Consider the following 19,508-nt stretch of genomic DNA (forward strand, 5'->3'; position numbering starts at 1 on the left):
TAACAAATAACGTAACGCTTGATTCATACAGTGGTGGTACTGTAAGCCATGCACGTTTTCACCAACCTAGAGGCAGAGAGGGAGGGGCCCAAGCCCAACCCAAGCTCCCATGCCACCGCCCGCGTGCGCCGTCATGCCGCTGTCGGGCCCGGGGACGCGGCACCCCGTGCATCCACACGCACGCACGCACTGTGCCACAGTGCCACTCAACTCTCACGGAGCTCGAAGGTCAGATTCGGACTCACGGCCCCGCTCGCCGTCCACGTCCAGTCCAGAGGGGAAGTATCCACGGGCGGTGCATGCTCGGATCTCAGTTACTACAGCAGGGGCAGAAACACATCAAGATCATGCTGCATCGTCGTGCGTTCGTCGATCCCGATCGACCCCCGGCCGAAACGCAGACGCCGGCCGTCCGTCCCGGTCGGTCCCTACATGGCGCTATCTCCGGGCGACTGGACCAGGGATAACAGGGCGGTGTCGGCATCGATCGGCGGTCCATGCAGCAGGAAACATGGACCCGATTGCTCGATCTAGCCATTCGAGCGAGACATGTCGGGCTCGACGGCCGGCCGGTGAGCCGGTGACACGCCCGCCGGAGCGCGGACGTGACAGGCGGGTCGCTGTGCTCGTATGAACGGCGGCCGGCCGGGGACGACGGCGGCAGGACCCTCCTAGCCTTGCCTGATCGCGATCGAGATGGTTGGTCGTCTGCCCGATTTCTCACTCGCACACGTCACGCACGCATGGCCTCCCGACTGTGGTGTGGTGTGCATGGATTAGTCGGTGTTGAATCGACACTGTAGGCGACTAACGCTAGCTTGGATCACCGAGAATGGAAAACGGAAAACAGGACACCTGAGAGTGATGGGTGGCGCATGGCGGTGTCCCCTACTCCCTCATGGGCAACAAATGAAGAAACCATTGGTTGGGACCTAGCGATGCAAATGAGTGATTCATCTTGGTTGGCATTCAAGTACAGTAGTATGACAGATCCGTTTGCCTAACAAGTTTTCCTTTCACATATTTTTTTTCCTTGGGATCCGTTTGACAAATGTTTTCTTCTGCCAAACACATACATGCGTGAACACTCAGCCATGAGACACCGAGCCAGCAAATTTTGAGACTGACAAAGTCACCACATACGTGGCGTAGTCAAGGAGATGATCGTCTTCCACTGAAAGAGCACCGCCAAAAAGCCTGGAATAAATTCAGCAAAATGCAAACATCTGTGCCAAGTCTAGAACGAGAACCTGGGTGGGGCACGACTCCACCCACCCACTTGGAAACAGCTCCGTTCACTTAGAAAGAGTTATTTACCCAAAACCATTATGCTTGAGGCTAGGGTAACAACTTAGTACCAGATTCTAGACAGGGCACAAAAAACCACCGAAATTGTGCCTAACCTGTAACACAGAGCACTGGTTGTCTGATAAGCTCACGCAAACAGAAAAACTAACAAGTTGGGCCCACTTGTCGGGCTGACGTGGCAAGGACTAAATGCAAAAAATAGATTAACCAATTATGGTGGCAAATGAGCTGGCAGAGGAGGCATGGGCCCCACGTGTCATCCACCCATCTCCTTCTTCCTCCTCCCATCTCTCTCTCCCCCCGACGCCACCTCCTGGGCTCTGTCGTACGGGCGCACCGCCGGTGGCAGGGTGCTGGCCGCAGGCATGGAGCCTCGGCGCGGACAGGGGAGGACTACACGCAGCAAGAATCTCGACGACGAGCTCTCTCTGGGCGCCGGCGACCTCGCGTCGTCGCCGCCATCCCCGCTGGCGCGAGAACCCCCGCTGAAGCTCGAAGAAGAGGCGGACGAGCTGCCACCGCTCCCGCACGCCCCCCCACCCCGGACGCCACCTCCCGGAGCTCGGGCACGTCCGTGCGGCCGAGGTCAGCCATGGCCGACGACAAGGTCAGTGCGAGACAAGCTGCTGTTGGATCTCGCGGGAGTGGTGCTGGGCGCGTGTAGGTGCGTGCGTGCTCGTGGAGTGAAGCGCGCGTGCAGGTGTGTGCGTGCTCGTGCTCAGCTGCCATGGCCATGGTGGCCATGGAACTCTCAGCTCGCAGGGGCACTAAGAGCTCGGGTGTCCACGACGGGAGCGGCGTCGGGCTACGAGGCCTACCCCCCCCCCCCCCCCCCCCCCCCCCCCCCCCCCCCCAACAGCACCACCAAGGTGCTCGTCGGTGTGGCCATAGTCGCCGGAGTCCGGCCGCCCACAAGCTGCTCGAAAGGGATGAAGATGATCATGTAGTCACAGACAGGCGAGGTCCGTGTCTCATTTGCCACCTCAGCTGGTCAAAGCTTGTTTGGTGCTTGATCTTTGCCACATCAGCTCTGACAGGTGGGCCCTACTTGTCGGTTTCGCTGTTTTTGCGACTAAATCCGAGCGTCAGTACTTAGCGTTACGCATTAGGCGCATTTCCGGTGGTTTTTTGTGTCCTGCCTTCCATGTGGTACCAAGTTGTTACCCTATCCCCAAATGTGGTGGTTTTAGATAAATAACTCACTTAGAAATGCAGGGGGAACACTAGCAGGTTTCAAGCATGATTTGTGCTGTATTCGTCTCTGGATCGCAGTGGCGTACGTACGTGAACGTGGCAATTTGCGCCAGTTGAGTGAGACATGAAGCATCGCTAGGACACAAGTTATATCGAAATTGATGTGCACACGACATGCAATGCTCGATGTGCAGCCGACACAAGCTCTACACCATCAGATTGCCTAGTATCAAATTTACAAACGGCCTGATGAGACACATCGGCTGTGTATCGTCTGGAACCGTCGGCTGTATAGCAACGCTCAAGTTATATAGAAACAGATATCACCCGTCCAGTTGGGACTGTTGGAGGAAGGTCCCGTGCATGCAGCCAAAGGCAAAGGAAGTCGCTTCACGTCTGATGTGGCTGGCTCACCACTTGGCATGTACTCCTACATTATTTTATTTTGTGAAGAAAGCTACCGGTGCAGTGCACGGCGGATCATATCCTGATTCCCAAGTGGAGCTCAGGGATCGCTGTGCATCGACTGCTCTGTCTGAAACAGCAGATTTGATTTAACTGTGGGGAGCTGCACTGCACATATCCAAGAAAACGCCACAGGGACAAACCATAACTGTACATATACAAAATGCACAGCTCAAAAAATGCCCCCACCCTTCGAGCCAAGCACTTTACCCTTTGCGGTGCATTCTTTTGCAGTCACTTTTTTGGCTTGAACAAAATATAAATTGGCAGGAATATCAAGTACTCCCTCTGTTCGCTTTTATAAGGCCCTGAATACATTTCAGACAATGTGCAAATCAGTCTATTTTCAATTGTCGGAAATGAATCACAAAAGTGAACGGAGGGAGTAACTTTCACTGTCATCATCTTCCTTTCATTTCAAATACAACTCTTCGCTTCCCCGCACAAGTTTTTTTTTATAAATCTTCGTTGGTAAGAGCCTATCCAAAAATGGAAGTCAAACCACCAGAAGCTAGCGGGCACATCCACGGTTCAATCCCAAATTATCTAGGAATATTCTGCATCTATACTAAACACCTATTGTTCGACAACTTGCTAACTTGTATATTATCCAACTTGTATAAATATTTAAGCTAGCTAGCTAGATACTCCCTCCGTTCCGAATTACTTGTCTTGGATTTGTCTAGATACAGATGTATCTAGACTCATTTTAGTGCTAGATATCTCCGTATCTAGACAAATCTAAGACAAGTAATTCAGAACGGAGGGAGTAGATGCTTTGGAAGACAGGCAACTTGTGGGAGGGCGGCGGTTGGTCAAAAGTCAAAGCACACGGACGCATGGAACGCGAATTCGGCGACTTGAAAGACAAACAAAACAAGAAGAAGAAAAACTCTTCACAGATAGATATGGGATGCACACACGAGCTCATTTTCATTATGGCACATGGCGAGTAAATAAACAGGCGATAACCACTAGTTTTTGTATGCGGCACATGCATATGGTTGGTTAGCTAAGCAACGCCAATCAGCGTTGCTTGCTGAGGATGGAAAGGCGCCGGCTCATAAGATTTGATGTAAACAATTTAGCAAATTAGCGCCGCGAAAGCCTCGACGATATCTAGCTGGATTCCGCGCTCGAGAAGAATGCCAAGTCATCGCCGTGAAATGGACAGCAATCACATCAGAAATTAGGTTACAGCGGGGTCAAGACAAGTGGCTTAGCTGGATGAGGAGTTGTGGGCAGCAGCAATGTGATGAACGTGGAAGAATGAGTTGATTACGGGGTTAAATCAAGCGGAATTGGTCAGAAAGAGAGTTGGGATGCGTATAGAATTGTTCTCCTCCTGATGTTTGGGCGTGTGTTGTTTATGTCTCATGCCAATAATTCCTTCCACTCGTTCTGTACAGTGAGATGACAGGACGATTGGCATGTTTTTGCCAATTAAGATGGGTTTAAAACTAGGAATACAGCTGAATTTCATTTTACAGTTCAAGATGTTTGTGTTGCTGCATCATGAAGGACAGCTTTTACTAAAGGACAACGAAAACCTCATCTAATTATCTGAAAATGGTCCGTGCCCTATCGTCTTCCTCTACTGGACCATCCAAATCGTTTGATGCAAGACAAAGGCCAGTTTATCTCAAAGAAAGAAAAAAGGAAAAGGCCAGTTGCAAGATCATTGCAATCTTCGATTATATGTGCTTGGTGAGGGTAGATTTTTATCAAGGTAAATTAATTTCAGTCTACAGTTAAAATGTATATATGGATGCATCACAAAGGACAGTTTTTATTAAGGAAAAACGACAATGTTATCTAGTTATCTGAAAGCGGCCCATGCTCTAGCTTCCTCTAGGTCTATGGACCACCAAACTTCTTGCTGTCAAACCAAAAGTTAGTTGCAACTTGCAACAACATTGACACCATCTCTCCTTTTTGTGTGTGGAGAAAACATTGCCATCATCTAGAAGACGATTCAGCAGATTCACTGGCTAGTTTTCTGCTAAGCCCAAGTCAGCCTACTGAACTATTTCAACATGAAAGCCCACTCATTTTCTCAGCCCAACAGGGTATGAACTCTGCTGAACTCCAATGAAGCTATATCCAGGATGGATGGTGGCATGATGCCCACAAAGAAAAAGGTTCCCATGATGAAATTGCAAAACAACTTCACATTTCAGGATGGCTAACATCTAAGGACTCGAATGAACTTCAAGCATTGTTTTTTCCAGTTAAACAAAGTTTAAGCATTGCCTCTGTCCAGCCTTCCATACAACCATCCCATTAACGGCTCTCTGGAACAGTTTAATTTCACTACAAATCGCACAGCAGCGAAGGCAACACAAGACGAAAATACACAGCCCAGGAGCATCGCATTCTCCACTGCAGCAATCTATAATTACTCAGGGAGCCAAGTAAATAACCTGGCTACCATCATCAGTCAGGTCACATGACAACCAAGAAAATAAGCTGGCTTACCCATCTCGTTGGTCTCCGTCCTTTTGAACCCAAACTTTCACCGTCTTGTCGTTGTCAAGAGCTCCTGATGCAATCATGTTCTCCTTAGGGTGGCATGACACAGCAATGACCGTGTCGGTATGCCCTTCCAGTTTCTGCACAATCTTCCTCGACTGAAGATCCCACATGTAGACACACTTGTCTTCCGAGCCACTCACAATGTACTTGCCGTTGGTGATAGAAAATGCTGCCGGAATGCAGTATTTTGTGTTCACATGGCCAGTGTACGTCTTCAAAAACTTCCCAGCCGAAAAATTCCAGAGCCTCTGCATTAATGAACAATATGTGAGCCGTTATCCTGTGATAAGTTCATCAAGGTAGATTGCTAGATACTCACTGAAAAAAGACCAGTTGATTTTTTTTTACAGATGCCACTACAAACATAGGGGTTATTGTAATATGTTTAATAATCCACCCAAAAACACATTAAAGCTATGACTTGGCAATGAAGTAAAATCATAAGCTATCTGAAATTATGCAAATATGCATGGAGTGGTCCACAAGCATGATAAGGAGCAGGCCAAAATTATCTAGGAACATACACCAGATATGGCAATGCCTACGTTAAAAGGACACCAGTGTGCAAAATAGCTAGAGCATTGTAGTACTCTAAGGATATGAAACTACTAGAAGAGGACCACGTATAATCGATTGCAGTACAGAAAATGGTCTTCTTAAAGCAGGGATGGTGGCATGGGTCAAGGCACTCTCTCCTGGGTCTGATTCATATGACACTCCGCTACGTTCACCCTTAAGAATCTTATATAATGTAAAAGAATATTAACAGAAACAGCTTCTTTTAGTTTCTTTTCATCCTATTGGTGAAAAACATGGTTTATGATCTCCATGCTGTAAAGATATACAAGGTCCTGCTGATTGGCCAGCTCAGCTTTATAGAGAACTGCTTGCAAGAATTGTATGCAAGAGGCGCAGATTCTATTGAACAGTCAGGACTGCCACCAGAAATTTTGGTGCCCCTACATATATGACTGAAGGGCATAGCATGATAGAAGTCATTTATCACCTCAATGTATTAGGCATAAATGAACCCTAAAAGAAATGAACTTCCACACGGAGAAACCCTCACAACCCAAAAATGAGGAACTGCTCTCGACAATCTCACTCAAGATCTTCAAACTGTGGTCAAACACTGGGGATAGTTCATGCCCCCCTCCTCCTCCTCCTCTAACGGCACAACTTAGTCTGTTAATTTATTTTGACAAAGTGGATTCGGACCGCCACTTTATTTTCTGTTTTTTCTGCTGGGGTCAGGTCTCGCCTAGCGGACTTTAAACCAGCACTTCATTTTCTGTTTTCCTGCTGGGGTCAGGCCTCACTTATGTTAGAAATAACTATTACATCAGGAAATGATAGGTCAAAATGACAAAAAAAATTCAAATTCACGGCAGCTATAGCCTATAAAATGGCAACATGTCTGGGAAGAAAGCATTGGAATTAGTTAGATAGTGGATGTACCTACATAACTTTGTGAATTTGGTATCAATAGCAATTAGCAAGCAATCATCTCGAATGTGCAATTATACCTACCGAAAAAAGTGTTACTATCAGAAAGAGTCAGGGTAACATGTATCTACCAAACCTGCCGTTCCGGTGAACCCGGGTTAAATAACATAGAGAGTCCGTTTGGATTTTGGAAGGGATAAAATAAATTAAATCCTACTACCTCACATAATTTTCCCATTTTGACCTGTGGTATGCAGGTCCCATTGCTGAGAATGGAAAATATCAAAGAACCAACCTCAAGAATGGATTGGATTGAACCCAGAACTCGACACCCCCAAACACTCATTTCTTTTCTTCCACTGTGGTAGATCTGTGCCTATGGCTATCCTGCAGTTGAAGCATTTATCTTTACTAAAAGAACAAGTTTGGGAGATTTGGGTTTCTTAAAAAAATGCCTTTTGGAAATCTTAGCAAGAAGGGCGGGCCTAGCACAGTGGTAGAGTCACTCCACTTGTGCCCCGGAGATCCTGGGCTCAAACCAACCTCCTTGCAAAATTATTATGGAAGGGTAAGGCTGTCTAGAAATTCCCTTCCCCAGACCCCACCTTGTGTGGGAGCTTTCAGCACTGGGTACACCCTTTTTTTCGAAATCCTAGCAAGTTCCAATTTATCTTCAAAACAAGAAAAAAATTGCAGGATAGAACAAGGTACAGTTATTGCTCTATTAATGCCCATCACATATTCTATCACGAAGTTTTCAAATTCTCGGCAGCTATATAATGGCAACATGGCTAGGAAGGAAGCATTGGAATTAGTTGGATAGTGAAAGTACCTAGATAACTTCGTGAATTTGAATTTGATATCAATATCAATAGCAATTTGATATCAATAGCAAACATTTCGAATGTGCAACTACTACCTACCTAAAACAAGTGTTACTATCAGAAATAATCGGGGTAACATATCAAACCTGCCATACAGGTGGACGCTGATTAAGTAACATACAGAGTCCATTTGGATTTTGAGAGGGAAAAATAAATTAAATCCTACTACTACCTAACACCCCTTTCCCATTTGACCTGTGGTATGCAGGTCCCATTGCCGAGAATGGAAAATATCGAAGAACCAACAAATTGCTAAACAGCGGATCAAACCCAAAATCCGACAGCCCCAAACACTCATTTGTTTTCTTGCACTGCGGTAGTTGTGTGCCTATGGCTATCCTGCAGTTGCTGAAGCATTTATCTTTACCAATAAAACAAGTTTGAGAGATTTGGGTTTCTTAAAAAAACGCTTTTCGGAAATCTTAGCAGGGTCCAATTTATTTTCAAAACAAGGAACTTTTTGCAGGATAGGACAACGTACAGATATTGCTCTATTATTAATGTCTAGCTCATGTAGGCTTTGCCACTTACATATCCACCCCCACCCCCTCCCCCTGCCTAAAAATAAAATTCCAGCCCATCTACGCTCATGGCAAGAGTTTAACATAACCACTAATATAACAATTCCCAAATAATTTTTATCTTGTCCTTCAATGTATGCACTCACAGCACTACAAGAGAACAGAAGCACCTAACTAGTATTGTGACCAGTGTTTATAAGGCGTCCTGCCTTGGACACTTATGCGGCAAGGCGGCGCCCTGCCCGCTTTAGGCGCTTAGGCATCAGGGCGGTTGGTGTTCGCCTTAGGTCACCTTACCGCCTTATAAACAATGGTTGTGACCTTCAACTCAGCTGTGACTACAGCGATGTCACAAAAATTGACACTGCACGCTACACAGTCACTGTGCAATGTGATATCAAAGAAAGTGCAAATCTACGCCAGCACCATGTCACAATCATTGAAGCATCTACAATACTTACCTCTAGGGGATTGTGATCACATCAACTGTGGAAGGAGATAATGAATAAAAAAGGATTAGTTATCCAAAGTATCTTTTTTGGGGCAAACTACCAAAGTATATTGAAGCCCGAAAAAAGTATCAATAGCTTCTTATGCTAAAATGGAAAAGACAGTTGGCTATGTGCAATTCCACACATTTAATTACTTCTCAAGAATCATATGACTGAAGGGGAGCCTTGGCGCAGTGGTAAAGCTGCTGCCTTGTGACCATGAGGTCACGGGTTCAAGTCCTGGAAACAGCCTCTTGCAGAAATGTAGGGAAAGGCTGCGTACAATAGACCCAAAGTGGTCGGACCCTTCCCCAGACCCTGCGCAAGCGGGAGCTAACATGCACTGGGGCTGCCGCCCCCCCCCCCCCCCCCCCTCAAGAATCATATGACTATACCAGGCAGTTGCAAAACAGAGAACAGGCATACAGCCAAAAGAAACAAACTACTGATTGATGTCCCAGCCAGCCATGTCAATTTACTGCAAAAAGACCTAACAAATCTTTATCACCAGAACAATCACCACACAATTCATCAAAATCAAATCATGAATGAAAGTTGTATTTCGAGCTTTCTGCATTTCTCAACAGAAATATTCCCACCAAGCTCGTTGTCGAATGAAGACAAAAACAAATAGTATCTAGCACCATATTTTAGTGCTAGATACATCCATTTGAGCAACAAGTAATTCAGGATGGAGGGAGTATTACCCTCATCTGTATCATCTCAAGATTGCAAACAACACTACAAAATGTTGCAGTTTGTAGAAATTATAAACAAGCCATGCTTTGCTTTTTTCGATATTCTTGAGTATAGGAAGAATGGTAGCACTAACTCCAACATAATCAGAAAATTTCCAACCCTACTTAGCATAGTGCAGACCGAACAATATGCAGATCACTCACTCACATCTTCACCATTGCAAAATCACATATTACTGCAAGTTCAAGTTCACGTCATGCTGTGAAGTACAGAAATAGTATTACGGCGGGTCTAATACCTCCAACCCAAAGAGTACCTTGTTTGGTGGCACCTCACTGGGACTCCCAATTTGCATACTCCCAAGGCTAGACTTAATGGAACTGATATAACTTTAAGGCAGATCATCAGGCTATGGCTGAGATTAACTGAGCTTGCAAGCCTCATTAAAAGGGGAGCTTAAAAAAAGGGCAGCCCGGTGCACATAGCTCCCTCTTGCGCAGGGTCCGGGGAAAGGTCCAACCACTTTGGGTCTTTTGTATGCAGCCATTTCCTACATTTCTGCAAGAGGCTGTTTCCAGGACTCGAACCCGTGACCTCATGGTCACAAGGCAACAGCAATGTGCCAAGGCATTAAAAGGGGAACTTAACATGTAAAAAATTAACTCCGCGAAGCAGCACCGACATAAGTCCCCAATTTATGGAGTGTGCTCTGGACTAAGTGCCTGCATCAGCCCTATTAACAACCTCAAAGCCTTAATCCCCTCCTCGTTTCCTTGTGGCACTCTGTCCCTTGTGCCCCCAAAAATGTACTTGTAGTGTTCCATTGCTATTGCAACTACTAATGTTCTTCCTAGCTAAGAAATGTCAACTACTGATGTTTAACCTAGCTATGAGAACAATCAAACATTCAATAACAACATAATTGCAATTTCACATATGCTGCGAGCTGGAATGTTCTCTACAATAAGACTATGAGGAGAGATTCTGAATAACTTACCAGGGTGCTATCAAGGGTGGATGCAAGCACAAACTTGCCATTGGGGGAGAACTTGGAGTAGGACACGGGCGGGCTCTCGTCATCGATGAGGGTCTTGACGCAGTGCCCGGTGGCTGCGTCCCAGATGCGGCAGAGCCCGTCGTAGCTTCCCGACACAATCATGGCCCCGTCCCGGTCGAAATCGACGGCGGTGACGGGCTCGGAGTGGGCGGGCAGCACGCGGAGGCTCCGGCCAGACCTGACCTCCCAGACGCGCACCGTCTCGTCGAAGGACCCCGACGCGAGCACGTTGCCGTGGGGGCTGAAGGCGACGCAGAAGGCGTAGTTGGTGTGGCCGGCCAGGGTCTTGACGAGGCGGGCGCCGCCGCCGGCGCCCAGGTCCCAGATGCGGACGGTGCGGTCGTCGGAGGCGGAGGCGAGGAGGCGGCCGTCGGGGGAGAAGGAGAGATCGGAGACGCCCTCCTCGTGGCCCTCGAGCTCGGCGACGAGGGAGAGGTCCGCCGAGGACCAGACGCGGAGGAGCTTGTCGGCGGAGGCGGAGGCGAGGAGGCGGCCGTCGGGGGAGAACTTGACGGCGGAGACGGCGCGGCGGTGGCCGGCGAGGGTCGCGCGGAGGGCGTACCCCGGGGAGGCCGGGGTCTCGTCTGCATCCGGCGCCGCCATTGCCGCGAACCAGAAAGAAAAAGGGTTTGGGGTTTTGTAATTCCTCCCCTTTGGCGACGCTGCGGCGCGGTGCGGTGGTCTGTTGAGTTGGGGAACCACGGCGAGGGACGCGTGCCGAAGCTCCGGAGTTTCGGTGGGCTTTAGACGGCTATGGCGGTATGGACTGGGCTTCAGATATCTGCTGGCGACTTTAGACGGCCCAATTCATTTGTTTTACCAACTGCACAGCAGAGCATACTTTGATACCACTATGTACATATACATGCAGAGCTTTTTCCCCTCTCGCTAGGGTTCCTCTCTTGGTGGGGACGACCGGCGTAGAGATCATGTTTCCCTGACCTTGATCCTCCATTTCCTCAACTGCTTGGACTGACTAAGGGGCGATCCTGGATCGCGTTCCGGTCTTGGCGTTGAGTTTCTAGAGATCAATGGAGACTAGGGTTTGGGTGGCCCGTGGAATTATTATTATTATTATCGATCCATGCGGCTTAGGGAAATCTGATCAGATCGAGCTAGAGGCAATGATGAAGGAATTGGCGCTTCGGGAGGAGGACCTGGATGACGTCGTCTTCGAGCAGGAGGAAGCGCCACCGCCTGAGGCAACATGATGGATAGCAATAGTGCGGGTGAATGTGGATAAACTCTATGTTGGAACTATCGTGGATTTGGCAAAAAGCTATGACAGTCAAAGAGGTTCTAGACCTCGTTAATAAATTTGCCCCTTTAGTGTTGTGCCTCTGGAAACTCAGTTATGGAAAACCCAAATAGAAAACTTGCAAGATCTTTTGGTTATGATAATTGTTATGCTCTCTCAAGTGATTAGGCAATTCATGAAGATGTTTTCTAGAGCCTTCTACTCGTATATTCTTTTATTGGTAGCTTCCTGGCCGACTTGGAGATCATCTCATCACATGCCCAGGATCCAGTGGGAGCTCACTAGACTCGACCTATTTGTCGCAGATGGATCCTCCACCCTAGCACATGATGAAAATAAAATGTTGATGCAGTTGTTTCTAGGTCAAAGAACCAAGGGGTGGTGGCCCTATCTGTTGCACTTTTGGCGCATATCAGTGGCCTTCAATGGTTGCTTGTCCAAGTATTTCTGACCCAACTACCTTCAAAGCCCTGGTGTGTAGAGAAGCTCTTGCCCTTGCAGCAGACTTGCGGCTGCAACACTACATCATTGCATATGATTGTTAAGAAGTGGTCAGCCCATCAACAACGGATTCCAACCTAGCTACCTTACCGTCCTCATGGAGATCAATCAACATATGAGAGACTTTCATGAAGTTTGTTTTACACATGAAGATCGGACGTCAAATATGCATGCTCATGATCTAGCTCACAACTATCTTTATGTTATATGGGCACCATTTGTGGCTCTTGAACTCCCTAGACATTGCTATTGTACCCCCATTCCATTGAATAGTAAAGAGAGCTAGATTTTCCCTCAAGAAAAAAACTAGTTTGACCTACTAAAAAAGAAATTTTTGTACCAGTTGATTCTAAAAGTAAGATTGATCCCTTAAAAAAAATTGATACCAATTTGGGGCAGTAACTTATCGAAGACGTCTCGACTCAAAAAGGGGAAAAATAAGAAATAAGAAAAACTTATCGTCGTTATCAGGGTCTTCCACAATCATCTACGTCGGTTCCCCTCATATCATGTGGCCTCCCGTCATATCTTCGACGATCAGGGTCTTCCTTTCATGCGTCCTTCATCCACATCCCATTGTGTTTTCACTGGCGATGTCGAGGAGCTAGCAATGTTTTAGTTTCTCCTATTTAGTCCCTTTTAGTGGTTCGGTGATGAATCAACAGCTTGACGGCTTGTCTTTTGAGGATGAATCAACATCTTGATGGCTTGTCTTTTGAGGAGTGTACCCGGTTACGGTACGTTCAATGGTACAAGATTTTACACCTAGTGTTGGCCTGTTGGGCTCATGCTGCTATTCAAAACCTTTTGAGTTTAGCCAAGTATGCTTTCCTGTAGGTTTTTACCGTGTGCATAGACTATCAACATGTGTTTAGCAGAACTTTGGTGATTTCAAATGCTTTGATATCTTTTGAATATGTATGTGCTTTGTTTTGTTTCGGTTTCCTCAATCTATAGCAATCTCCTCACTTGATTAATAAAATTAATCATTGTTCTGAAAAATATATATATATATATATATGAGACCAAAGACTCGTCGACAAAAAAACTTTGCAGTTTCTTTACTCTAGAATATAAAAGATTGACATTGTTAGTTTAAAAAAACGTAATATCTCTAAAAAAATCTGCATTGTGCTAGCATATAACTCCAGTTACACCTCGTAATCAAGCAAGGTTACTGTATGGTACTGCGGTCTACAAGTTAGTTTTCCTTCTGCAGTTATGCTCTACAGAGGTAATGACATCCATCAACATAGCTGGCAACAAAACCCTGGACGCAGGGATATACAACAGAACTTGTCCTAGTTAAACCTCCAACGAATCCACTACTTTAAGTGCTTCACTCCTCATCATCTTCGTCGTCTTCAACTTCATCGGGGAGCTCTATGTCGTCGTTGTCAAGTGCAGGTGCTGCCTGAGAGCTCGATACGTTTATATCAGCACCTGTCAAGATGAGTAACCACAAGTCATCACAAAGTATAACCACAGCAGAACAACTGTTCTTCTTTTGGTAACAAATAGTTTGAGTGAGCGTAAACGAAAATAATATTGATGAAGTGCAAACTGACTAGGTCAGACCCACAAGCAGCCAGTTCTTAGCTTAGAATGCATGAAACTCAGAGTTTAGATGTTACCACAAAAGAGACTAGGCTACAGCCATAAGCATTTATCAGGGAGAGAGAGAGAGAGAAACATACCGCCAGGATTAGACGAGTCCAGCAGATATGGGAGTTCTAAAAACTGGAGAAATGATTCAGTTTGTGGGTTTCTGCAAGGAACTGTGTAGCACAAGAACCATGTAAAGCACACATCAGAAGTTTGACAAAGAAAGAGTTCAAATGCTTAGAATCAGATACTAGTTTGTGATACTTTAAATACAAAAAACAACTAGAATGAAAGCAATGAACTGTGACATAAGATGAAATTGTGGAACTAAAGGAAAACTGTATGGTAGCTCAAGATCAAGAAACATTTCGACAGTAGAATCCATAATATTTATGGCTCACAGTGAAGACATGACTATTAAAGCTTACCTGCTATGGGGGGATTATAAACTGGCCTGGACGGATCATAAGGTGGAGCAGTCTGGACAAAATCAAATGTCTTAGCCCCTCTAGCATTCAACTTGCTCCTAACCCACTGCCGGTCATCTTCAATATCAAGTTCTTCATTCCTGTCAGATAAGCCAATTGAATTACTCCAGCTTTGTCATTTATTGTATATTTTCAGAATATTCATTACACTGTAACAAACAAACAAGACAATTTATGCACCAACCGAATTGTACACGGCATCCGAGTTAAGGGGAAAGCACTATTGAATCTCCGTGTTATTGCAAGCCATTCTTCATCATACTGAATTTCATATGGTCCCGGATTGGATGGAATGTCTATTACCTAAAATTGATTGACATCTCAGAACAAATATGTGCAAGGAACTTATTTGTAGTGGTTCAAATGTCTGTGGTAGAGGAGATAGTAGTACCTGCAAAAAATTCCGCCCGGGAAGGCACTTATCAAGAGCAAGAAACTTAGTCGTAGGTCCATCCTCACCATGTTGAATGATAGCTGGAAATCTACAATGAAGATGAGCTGAAAACCAGTACGGTGGTTTTAATTTGTTCAGTAATTTTGCTGCAGATTCACCGCCTAATGTTCTCTCGTTGACCTGAAATGACAAGAGAACAGAACATTAACAATAGTTTGATATGTGTGTAGGGAAGCATGCAGCATTCCATTTTTGAGGAAGTAGTCTCAATCAAACACTGTGCATGTCAGACCACAGTAGTCATCAGCTCACCATACGAAACTTGATGCCATAGGGATTAACATTATCATTTTTAGCTAAAATACTAAGGTTTATCTAGTGTACCTTTACAAGATTAATTAGCAAAAAAAGGAGAGAGAAACAATCCTTAGCTGATCACAGATGCTGACACAACACTGGAAACTGTTTCACTGCAGTAATTATCATGAAAAATGTGGCATCGCTTATTTATTATATTATTCTTTGGCTTTGACTCAAAATGTGACATTGTCACACAATAAAGTCAACACACTCCCTTGAGGCATTTTCACAAGGTTGGTGGATGATGAGTAATGAAAGGCATATGTTATAGAGAGTTGCAATGGTTTGAATGCGTTGCGTACTAGGATCTAGGTAGATAGGAGGGAAGGCTCTCACTCCAGGGGCAAGATAGAAGAACCACTCTTCTAATTCTTGCTTGGCTCTATTCCTCACAGAGGGTTCTCCTTATAGAGGACTAACAATCCAATCTAAGAACAAATCGTAGATCTTATGTCTAGTTGGCTTAACGCCCAAGCTAAAATAGATCTTAATTTAAAGGATAAACTACCAAATTAATAAATCATTGGAATATTCCCCCTAACTTGGCGCTGGGTGGGTCGTGTACTACGCGGACATAACAAATGTGTAACACAAAATAATCCCCTATGTCAATTGGCAACTTGGTATTACCTCTTCTTTGAAGAACGGTTTCTCTCGAAGGAGCCTCTCCCGGTTTCCATATTCAGTAATGCCAAGAGGCCAGTCATGTGACATGAATATATCTAGAGGCTCCTTCACATGCATTAGCTTGAGAACATCGTAATGCCTTACATGGTACACTGATCGTATAGTAGCATTATCGTATGGAGGCCTCTCATGGTGTCCTGCATAGATTGGCAATAATAATTCCGAATGCTTTGTTCAGGGTCTAATGAAATTTACAGTTCTAGTTTAGGATCCTTCTTCAATAGGCTTCTACTCCCTAGACAATAACCTCTAGATGCAACAAAAAAAAAAACTTCAAACTACAAAGTATCCCAAGCAAGATATTAATAAACTTGCCTCGGTAATAATCATGTTGCTTATGTATTCCTGACATTCCACCAATTCGAATATTTCCAAACTTAACAACACCAGCAAACCCCAAGAAGTAGATGTTAGGTGCTGCCCATCCTCCATAGTACCTGATAGTGGTTACACCACAATTAGAAAACAGCAGGCATTGCATTTTTCAATAAGCAAGACAACACCTCATCATTGAACAACAATACTCAAATATGTTGAGTAAATCAATGTATCCAATGACTGAAAGCTGTTGAGCTACTTGTTATTAAACTCCTAAGCAGATATTAGTTCAAAACAAGGGACAGCCTTAGATTCAAAACAATGCCTTTCTCCCTTTAATTCTTTTTTTTACATCCCGATGTTTCTATGAATAGTTATTGGACAACACACTTCCATACATAGATCATCCTTGTCCCAGTTAGAATTTTTTTTAGATTGAAAATTTGAGTAAATATCATGGAAATTTTCAGATTACTGTGCTTCAATCCTTCCTAAATTTTTACATGCAAATTCTAGTTATTGTCCTACAAAGTGAAAATATAGAATAAGGTCCCACAGCTAAACTAAACCACGGATTGGTATTTTGAAAGTTGTGTGGGGCATAAGTGACAGAGACTCACAGTTCCCACAAATAATTGGCTGCTTCATGATTCCCGCCGATGAAGATAGTTGGGTATGGGGCAACTGCTTGCCCAGAGTAGTACTTCCAAAACGAGTTCATGGTACGAAACTTTGGTGGGACATTTACACACTGTAAATCACTCTCATTCCTTACAGCCTGCATGAAAAGGTGCAATGTCAGAATGTGAAATATGTCAACACGTACATAGAATTACTACCGAACATTAAACTATGACCATGTGAAAAATCAACTTGTCCATGCTCCATAGAACCGAGCCAGATATGACCTTCTTAAGGACAGTAAGATAAATATATTTCCGTAACAAAGGGCCCGGCATGACCAGACCCAGTAAGACAAATATTGCAGCATTTCAATTCAAGGGAAGTGTGTGGTAGACTTAGAAAATGCTGTGATACCCTAGCCAGATCAACTATCTATTCCAACGAGTAACAGATATGTTAGGTTAACTTCAAACAAACAACCAGCCAGCAGCTAGGCCATTGTGAACCAGACAGATCCCATGTCCCAAGCAGGTGCGTGCACGACATGATGCAAAACAGCATACACCACCGTCGAGACAAACTGTAAGCTCGCAATGTATTCAAGGGGAAAAAAACAAACTCCAGCTCCAATAAAGGAGCGTGGGCAGAGGGGACTGCCTGCAGCCTGAGCGCACCTGGAAGTCGCCGCAGCAGATGAGGAGGTCGATCTTGATACCCTCGGCCGCCTCGAGCCGCTGCATCGTGTCGTAGACCTTGTCCAGCTCCCCGTGCATGCATCCCTCCACCGCAATCTGCACAGGACACCCGGCGAGGCATTACGTCGAGCACGTGGCCTGCACGCCGCATAAACTCCCCGAACCAGAAACCTATTGACCGGTACTCGGGGCACATACGGCTGCATCCAGAGAAACGTAGAGCATGAGAGGTTCGTCTGATCACTCACCTTCATGGCGTGCAGTGCGGGGTGCGCCGGCTGGTCGGAGGGGGCAACGAACGCCGGGGGAAGCGGCAGTGGCAGAGGTTGGGTGAGGCCTTGGGGGTGTCGAGTTCTTTTTTTCGCGGTTGGGCAGGGGGTTAAGTAAAGTTTGGGGGAGAATTTCTGGTGGCCCACGGGCCCAGTTAGAGCTGTGGGCCGAATCCTCTGTTGTCCGCCGGATTCAGCACTGGTGGCCAGCCCACAGCTGTAAACCATGTCCCCCTCAAAAGAAAAAAATGTGAATCATGTCAAGGGATCTTAGGCAAAAAGAAAAGGTCGAGGGATAAGATCGTAACGTACTGCTACTGATCTCTTTTGTACTTTCAAATGTGTTACTGGTCTCTTGGCAATGCTTATCCATGGCGAGCTCATGTCGAGGAGACGAGGAGCGTGAAGAAAACTACGCAAATTCACCGTTACGAGGGACAAACTTTGCAAGTTCATAGACCCACTTAGCAGTTCAGAATGGTGTTTAGGCGATTCTGGATAGGATTTGAAAATTATCCTTTTCAAGGACGCTCCAAGTTCAGAAGCTAGCAGCGTGAGGACACGACGACATCGAGCCCATGTATACCAAATCTTATGATCGGGATAATTCAGAAATCAGTACTACCCAGGATTTCACACAGCAAGAAAGAAAGAAGGGAAATTCATATGCACAGTCACATTTTATCTACACATATGCTGCCATTGTCAACGATCGGCACGGCACATGATTGAACGGCCAAAGAGGCAGAAGCTACAGGAGCACGCGGAAATTCATTAAGATAGGCTTCAGGACGACCAGCAGCTGAGCCGCACGGCCTCGTCGAACTTGCTCGCCAGCGTGGCGGGCTCATCCTCCTCCTCCTCCTCGCCGCCGGCCCGACGCGGCCTCTCCTTCCCTTCGTGCCCCGCCGCATCCCGCCGCTTCGGCGCCAGGACGCCGAGGGAGAAGAAGACATTGCCAAGGCCGAACCTGAAGCCGCCGGTGCCGGCGCCGGCGCCGTCCTTGCCGTGTGGCGCGTCGGCGGGGCCGTGGTGGAGCTGGTGGTAGCTCAGGAACAGCATCGACGCGCTCGGGGCCATCGCCTAGCAAGCTATGATCCGCTTCGACCGACACTTTTCAGAAGGACCACGACGATCTTGGATTGGATCAGGTTGGATTGGGATGGATTGGATTGGGATGCAGTTCTGCTTGCTTCTTGGCTTCCTCGGGGTATTTATATGGGGGGAATGCGGGCTTTGATCGTTCGTCCGTTCGAGAGGGATGGGCGTGACGTGGCTGTTGGATCGGATAGGGCGGGCCCGCCACGTCGGCATGGGGGCGCGTGCCGCCCGGGGTTTCCCGGGGGAAACCAGTGGGCTGTGTTGGAAGGTCCGACCGGGTGGCCCGTGGTATCAGCGGGGTCCGGTGGGCTCGCGGCGCGAACCCGTGGGAGGAGCGGGCGGGGCACGGGGCGCGCACGCGGCACGGCCGCACCCCGTTTTGTGACGAGCTCGGGCTCAACGGCCAGCGAACGGGCGAGGGTGCCGCTCCTACGGCGGCACGAGGCGGCACGCACCCCCGTGGCGGGGGGAATCTCACCACACCATCGTCCGGTGGGTGATGAAAGTTTTTTTTTCCAAGCTGGTGAGGGCAAAGCTTCACCACACGATCGTCCGGTTGGTGATGATTTTTTTTTCTAGCTGGTGAGGACAAGGTTTCACCACACCAT

General features: G+C 46.5%; 3 protein-coding genes across 3 annotated transcripts; all 3 read right to left on the reverse strand.

The window, feature by feature from the left end:
• Positions 1 to 5,172: 5,172 nt before the first annotated feature.
• Positions 5,173 to 11,305, reverse strand: LOC125550481 (COMPASS-like H3K4 histone methylase component WDR5A). The gene is made up of 2 exons (XM_048713487.1): positions 10,541 to 11,305; positions 5,173 to 5,750 (listed from the first exon to the last, which is right to left on the reverse strand). Exons 1-2 carry the CDS (start codon positions 11,201 to 11,203, stop codon positions 5,442 to 5,444), a joined length of 972 nt encoding a protein of 323 aa, XP_048569444.1. The 5' UTR covers positions 11,204 to 11,305; the 3' UTR covers positions 5,173 to 5,441.
• A 2,189-nt stretch (positions 11,306 to 13,494) lies between these two features.
• On the reverse strand, positions 13,495 to 18,265 carry LOC125550482 (lariat debranching enzyme). Its single transcript, XM_048713489.1, has 10 exons — positions 17,779 to 18,265; positions 17,510 to 17,626; positions 16,832 to 16,989; positions 16,209 to 16,330; positions 15,837 to 16,030; positions 14,844 to 15,026; positions 14,637 to 14,755; positions 14,393 to 14,532; positions 14,057 to 14,137; positions 13,495 to 13,802 (listed from the first exon to the last, which is right to left on the reverse strand). The coding sequence occupies exons 1-10, from the start codon at positions 18,025 to 18,027 to the stop codon at positions 13,699 to 13,701; spliced, it is 1,467 nt and encodes a 488-aa protein (XP_048569446.1). The 5' UTR covers positions 18,028 to 18,265; the 3' UTR covers positions 13,495 to 13,698.
• Positions 18,266 to 18,447: 182 nt separating this feature from the next.
• LOC125550483 lies at positions 18,448 to 19,005 on the reverse strand. The gene has a single exon (XM_048713490.1). It carries the CDS (start codon positions 18,877 to 18,879, stop codon positions 18,586 to 18,588), a length of 294 nt encoding a protein of 97 aa, XP_048569447.1. The 5' UTR covers positions 18,880 to 19,005; the 3' UTR covers positions 18,448 to 18,585.
• Positions 19,006 to 19,508: the final 503 nt, after the last annotated feature.

The sequence above is a fragment of the Triticum urartu genome, chromosome 4 (assembly GCF_003073215.2).
Source record: "Triticum urartu cultivar G1812 chromosome 4, Tu2.1, whole genome shotgun sequence".
Lineage (NCBI taxonomy): Eukaryota > Viridiplantae > Streptophyta > Magnoliopsida > Poales > Poaceae > Triticum > Triticum urartu.

Coding starts and splice junctions, on each gene's coding strand:
- LOC125550481 (XM_048713487.1), bottom strand. CDS start 11,203: ATGGCGGCGCCGGATGCAGACGAGACCCCGGCCTCCCCGGGGTACGCC. Junction 5,751..10,540: donor CCACCCTTGATAGCACCCTG/GTAAGTTATTCA, acceptor TCATTAATGCAG/AGGCTCTGGAATTTTTCGGC.
- LOC125550482 (XM_048713489.1), bottom strand. CDS start 18,027: ATGGTTTACAGCTGTGGGCTGGCCACCAGTGCTGAATCCGGCGGACAA. Junction 17,627..17,778: donor CCGCACTGCACGCCATGAAG/GTGAGTGATCAG, acceptor TGTCCTGTGCAG/ATTGCGGTGGAGGGATGCAT. Junction 15,027..15,836: donor AACCGTTCTTCAAAGAAGAG/GTAATACCAAGT, acceptor TTGTCATTTCAG/GTCAACGAGAGAACATTAGG.
- LOC125550483 (XM_048713490.1), bottom strand. CDS start 18,879: ATGGCCCCGAGCGCGTCGATGCTGTTCCTGAGCTACCACCAGCTCCAC.